Source organism: Aplysia californica, unplaced genomic scaffold (assembly GCF_000002075.1).
Source record: "Aplysia californica isolate F4 #8 unplaced genomic scaffold, AplCal3.0 scaffold00293, whole genome shotgun sequence".
NCBI lineage: Eukaryota > Metazoa > Mollusca > Gastropoda > Aplysiida > Aplysiidae > Aplysia > Aplysia californica.
Window position 1 is genome coordinate 182,409 of NW_004797563.1, and position 6,171 is coordinate 188,579.

At 40.5% G+C, this 6,171-nt stretch overlaps 1 protein-coding gene across 1 annotated transcript in view; it reads left to right on the forward strand.

The window, feature by feature from the left end:
- The window catches only part of LOC101861962 (protein jagged-1b), a gene marked incomplete at its 5' end in the record, with an annotated part of 31,631 nt that overhangs the window by 6,691 nt on the left and 18,769 nt on the right, over window positions 1-6,171 (forward strand). Inside the window, 8 exon segments of the mRNA XM_013084434.2 lie at window positions 83-202; window positions 1,205-1,318; window positions 2,414-2,508; window positions 3,036-3,168; window positions 3,911-3,960; window positions 4,694-4,867; window positions 5,533-5,683; window positions 5,976-6,140. Coding sequence (XP_012939888.1) covers window positions 83-202; window positions 1,205-1,318; window positions 2,414-2,508; window positions 3,036-3,168; window positions 3,911-3,960; window positions 4,694-4,867; window positions 5,533-5,683; window positions 5,976-6,140 — 1,002 coding nt within the window.

The window sequence follows — 6,171 nt, forward strand, 5'->3', positions numbered from 1 at the left end:
GACATGCAGACTCGCCATTCAACATGCCAACACTTAACCATCCACTTTTTGTTGATTTTCTGTTTCTAAATCCAACCCACAGACTTGAACTATTGTGGACGTCATCACCCGTGCAAAAACAATGGTCTATGCAGGAACACGGCACCAGATAATTATGAGTGCTCCTGTCCTCTGGGCTTCTCTGGGAAGAACTGTGAGATTGGTGAGTAATTGTCATTAGTTTTTATGAACAGCTCAAGGGGAAAATAGCGAACGATATAATTTCATATGTGGGTAACAATTTCATTATCCAGGTTATGTGCCTCCACATTTATTTCTAAAAAGAGAGAACATCGTCCAGAATTAAATCAATTGACGATAGAAATTCTTCAGATCGTCTTCTCTTCAAAAACTTTGAAGTTAGATATTTCTTAATATCAGATTCTTTACAACATACTAAGTTATCATTACTCAAAGAACAGAGAGCCCAAATTGATATTAAGTAGGGTAAGGGTTTAATTATTTATTCACTACCCCATTCATGACCACTCAGAAAATACAGAGTAGAATAATCTACTATTTATGATTATAATAAAGGAAAAACAAAATGTTATGTTTATTGGTCTCCCAAACAAAGGTTGAATACATTGGCGTGTACTTTGCGTGCTTGTTAAGATAAAGGATACATCACCAGGACATAGTACCCATGTTTTCACTACAGGCAGTGTATTTATTTATCTATCTGTTTATTTACATATTTATTTATTATTCATTTATAAGCGTAGGGAAGCAGTGCTGACTTCTCACTACTCTTTTGTTTCTGAATACAAGTGCAATGTTTGAGTATCCGTCTTGTTCTTAATCACTGCTTTGCCCAAGAGTGTAGAAACAGCATAATAAGATGCATACAAAAACTATGATACTCTTAGCGTGCTCTTCATTTGATACATTTGCTTGTTTCTTTAAAACACAATTGTATACAAGGTCAATCATTAAAGCTATCGACCAACTTGTGTGTTGTTGTTTTTTTCTTTTTGGTACCTCAGAACTGTAGTTTTTGTTCATACAATACCGATAGAATAATTCTTTTTTTATTTTTTTATTTTTGTTGTTGGTTTTTATTTTTGTATTTCTTTCTGGGGAAGTCGGATTGAATTTTTTTTAAAATATGTTTTTCTTTAAGAAAAAAGCCAAGTAAATAAACAAATAACGGTTGTGGTTTCAGCCCAGCATGCGTGCTCCTCCCAGCCGTGCAAGAACGGAGGCTCGTGCGTTGACGTCATGAGCGGCTTCGTGTGTAACTGTGCCGCTGGTTGGACCGGCCACACGTGCCACATAGGTGAGTGCCCACACCCACAGTAGCCGGACAACATGGTTCCAATCGCCAACACAGTTTTCGTTTCATGCTTTCGTTATTTATGTGTGTGTGTGGGGGGGGGGGGGGGATATATATATATATATATGTGTGTGTGTGTGTGTGTGTGTGTGTGTGTGTGTGTGTGTGTGTGTGTGGGTATACTTGTGTGAGTGCCTCTGTGTGTATGTATCCCTCTCTCTGTCTGTGTGCGTGTGTGTGTGTGTGTGTGTGTGTGTGTGTGTGTGTTTGTGTGTGTGTGTGTGTGTGTGTGTGTGTGTGTGTTAGTTGCTTCACAGCTGCATGCAGGAGACCCAAGTTCAATTCTCGAGTGGGGATTATTTTCATGGAGTATCTCGGTCTTTCTGCTGGGATCTTGTATCCCTCTCATCCCAGGTTGGCCCAGAGGAGCAGGGTCGAAAGCCCGCTTCCTAAATTATCTAAATTGTGTTGATAGGTGACATAAGAACATCAGCAATCAAATTCATTGATGTGTTACTATTTTTTGTGTTTAATAATTGGTTTTTTTTTGTTTTATTTAACAAGTTGCTCGGATTTTCTACCAATTTACAGGTAGTGGATGTCTATTCGGCTCAGTATCAACTTACATCAATCCTATCGGAAATATCTGAGACGTCTCAGACTTGAAAAGGGAGTTATGCTGCAATACATCTTTGTTTGCTAAACCTCTTGCTAGTTTCTCACAATATCATCTTTATTGTTCCTTTCCTATCATTCGTTCGATGTTTTCGCCCTAAAATTAATTACTTTTTCAAATCCTGGAATGTAATTAAACTGTAGGGCCTACATAATAATTATGTATAATATTTTACTACGTTCGAAAACATTTTGTCCTCTTTCCTTCCCAATATTATTTTACTAAGCCAGCCCTTTTCTGAACATATATATATATATTAATATTATTATACATTTGCGTGTATTTTTTTCTTTTGTAGACATTGTACACTCTTTGCTTGCAGCAAGGGAACTCCGATTAATTACATGTCCAGGGTTTGAAAAAGTACACTTGGAAAAGATGTCGGTCAATGAAGATCCGTTTCTTTTCCCCTTCTTTTTCAGATGTTGACGAGTGTACGTCCAACCCGTGTCTGAACGGTGGTCTTTGTGTGGATAAAGACAACGGTTACCACTGCGAGTGTCCTAGGGGCTGGCAGGTGAGAACCAGAGTTTTGGTGGCTAAGATGCTTTATTAGGGGGGGGATAAGGGATAGGAGGAGACTGAGGGGTGAGGAAAGAGAGAAAGGGGGGTAAAGAGAAAGGTGGTGGGGCAGAGGGGTGGGGCCAAAATGAGATGGCAGACTCATGGGGAGAGGGGAAGAGAGGATTGAGAGACCAAGGAAGGAAGACCTGGAGGATTTGAGAGCGAGAGGGAAAAATGGGATAGAGAGAAAGAGGGAAGAAAGAGAGAGAAAGATAGATAGATAGATAGATAGATAGATAAAAATAGATAGATAGATGGATAGATAGATAGAGAAACAAACAGAGAGAGAGAGAGACAGAGAGAGAAAGGAGAGACAGACAGACAGACACACACAAACACACACACACACAAACACACACACACACACACACACACACACACACACACACAGATAGATACAAAATTGATTTGAAAGGTTGAAACGGAAATGTTACAATCTGTCATCGTATTCACACTTTCTTTGACCTGTCTTTGGTCCAGGGCCCCCACTGCCAGCTGGACGCGGATGAGTGCCACGGGAGTCCGTGTGTGAACGCCCTGGCCTGTAGGAATTTGCGTGGGGGATTCATCTGTGACTGCCAACCCGGCTGGACCGGGAAACGCTGTGACGTCAGTGAGTATTGTCTGGTGTGCCATGTGTCGTCATTTGTTGAGATGACAAAGCTTTCTAATGTGACGTCAGTGAGTATTGTCTGGTGTGTCGTATGTCGTCATTTGTTGAGATGACAAAGCATTCTAATGGGATGTCAGTGAGTATTGTCTGGTGTGCCGTATATCGTCATTTCTCTACCTCAGATTTACAAAGTGCTTTGTGACAATGTTGGCCGTTTTGAGTTACTATAAGACCGTCATGAGGTCAGAAATCAAATGGTATATCTGCTCTATCAAAATCGTAAGATTATTCTGAGTCGTTATCAAGATATTATTTTAAAAATTGGATTAGAAAAAGGTTGATATATTGTGAAACGTAAAATTTTTAACGTCAAAGTTATCAAAAAATAGGTACTGAGCAGATAGAACTTTGTGATTCTAAGGTATCGATTTGCTGAGGTGACAAAGCATTCTAGTGAAAGTATTTTCTTACGTCTATGATAAAATATGAATAATAGTTAGTGAGTGATTTCGATACGACATGTTATATTTTCTTTAAGTTTTGGACTTACTTTTTAAAGTCTTTCTTTTGTTCTTTTTCTTCTTTCTTTCTTTTTCTGAACTTACAGTTCAATTGTCGGTGTCAAGGAATAGTGTTTTGATATTATTTTAACGTGATATAAACATTTCATATAATTATAGTATGTTTGTCTCTGTTTGTTATCCACGTCGCTGTAAATGAGAACCTTTGTCTCTTGTTTCAGATATCAATGACTGTGAAGAAGTTGTCTGCGCTAATGGGGCGTTCTGTATGGTAAGTCTGTTTGCTGGTAGAAGCGTTGTTTTGACTTTCCTTTGGGAACTTTCTAATCTTCGAGATGGGGTGGGATGGGATGTGATGGAATGGGGTGGGGTAAGGTGAGGTGGGGTGTAATGAGGTGGGATGGGATGGGGTGGAGTGGGATGGAATAGGATGGGGTAGGATGGGATAACGTAAATGAAATACAACAAGATGAGACATCAATTATGGAGAAGTCTATTGCCCCCCCCCCCCCCTCAGGAAGTTATTAACTGCAGGTTTTGATAAGCAAGCTGCAACGACATGATATAAACCACATGTTCTGTCCTGTTTTGTATGGCCAATTGCACTTCCATCTTATCTTAGAGCAAAGAAACTACTCTAGAAACTGGTTTAATCAAACTTTTTTATTTCGTTTATATGTTTACTTTATAATTGTTTTAGGGCTTTTTCTAACTTGTTCTCAGTTGTTTATTGTACACACACCCCTCCTCCCCCAGTTTTCAAATGAACTATATTTCTAAGTTCGAATAGATGTACGTGTAGACAATCAGCCTAGGCTCTTTGGAATAAATCATATGGGAACTCTGGAGACATTTGATTCAATATATTATTTTTGTCCAAAGATAATTCAATTCAATAAAATTTACCCACGATTTTCTCTCTGATTGTTAAACTAAGCTGACATTTTTCTTTTCTTACTCCCCGCACCCAATTTGATCCTTGCTCCTACTTCTCCGGCCCCCAGGATACTGTGGATGACTTCTACTGCGCGTGTTTGCCTGGCTTTACTGGTCGCTTCTGTGAGCAAGAGATCGACGAATGTTCCAGCAATCCGTGTCTCAACGGCGCCCTCTGCCACGACAAGCGAGCGGCCTTCCAGTGTGACTGTCTGCCGGGTTACTCTGGTTTGTTCTGTCAGGTTAGTGAGATTATAACAAATACGAACTGATCCCTGTCAAAATGCTATCATGCTGTCTGCTGCTCTTTAACCTTTTGAACCCTCTGTACCGACGTATCGATATGAACACAACGCAGCAAGTTACATCATGGGGCACAGACATATCGGCGTGACATACTCACATAAATTTGACCAGTGTTTACAGAAACACAACACAATACGAAACAGTATCAGTCTACACCAGCATTGTGATATTACCCCCCCCCCCCAAAAAAAAAAAGAGATATGTCAGTCAAAGATCAACAGAAAAATAAGCTGTCGAAAAGTTTACCCCCAAAAAATCCATGAAATTACTCAGAAGTCCAGGGTATAGCCCATTTAAAGGTCTTTAGCATAGGCAAACCAATATACTTCCACACACTTCGTCCACATTTAGAAAGTTGTCGGTGACGATTGAAAAAAAAACCCATAATGATGGTCGTTGCAATAAAGGACTAGATTGGTGGTTGGCTACCCGACCTCTTGGCCCTGAGGAGAGGAAGAGAGGATACAAATATTACTAGTGGTACGTATACTGTCAACTTACTGTTATCGGACACGGCTTTTTGTACTAACCAGATAGCACCTTTGCCATACCATAACACGAGATCAACCAGAATGTGAACTGTGTCTCTCCATCTGCTCAGACGGATGCCGATCCTTGCAGTCCCAACCCCTGCAAACACGACTCCACTTGCTTCAACATCCAGGGAGATTTCTACTGCCACTGTCAACAGGGCTGGGAAGGAAAAGATTGCTCACATCCCAGGCATCATTGCGGAACAACTTCTTGTGAAGGTAAGCTACACATTTGACGTTTTTGGTTGAATAAAAAAGTTTTGTGTTAAATTGCCCGTATAACGACCCACTAAAAAAACCCACACAACCATAACCCGTGTAATTGACCCAGTCCCTATGCATAATAATTACAACACTCATCCATCTTTCTGTCCATGAACATTTTTGGCCAGTGGGTGGATCAATTCACTCCGTTTTGACAACACTGGATTGATCTAATAGCTTTCCCATTCGCACCTGTAATACATTACCATTTTCTACACATAATCATACAAATGTGTCTGTCCTTCAGTCATTGACAGTTGCACGGTATCGATTCCCTCCAATGTGTCAACTGGCGGCTTCCGCCTGATCTCTTCCGGTGTGTGCGGCAAACATGGCGTCTGTATCAGCCAACCGAGCGGCGCCTTCTCCTGCGCATGCGTGCCAGGCTACATGGGCTCATACTGTCATCAGAGTAAGTACTTATGTAGTATAATGTGGGGGGG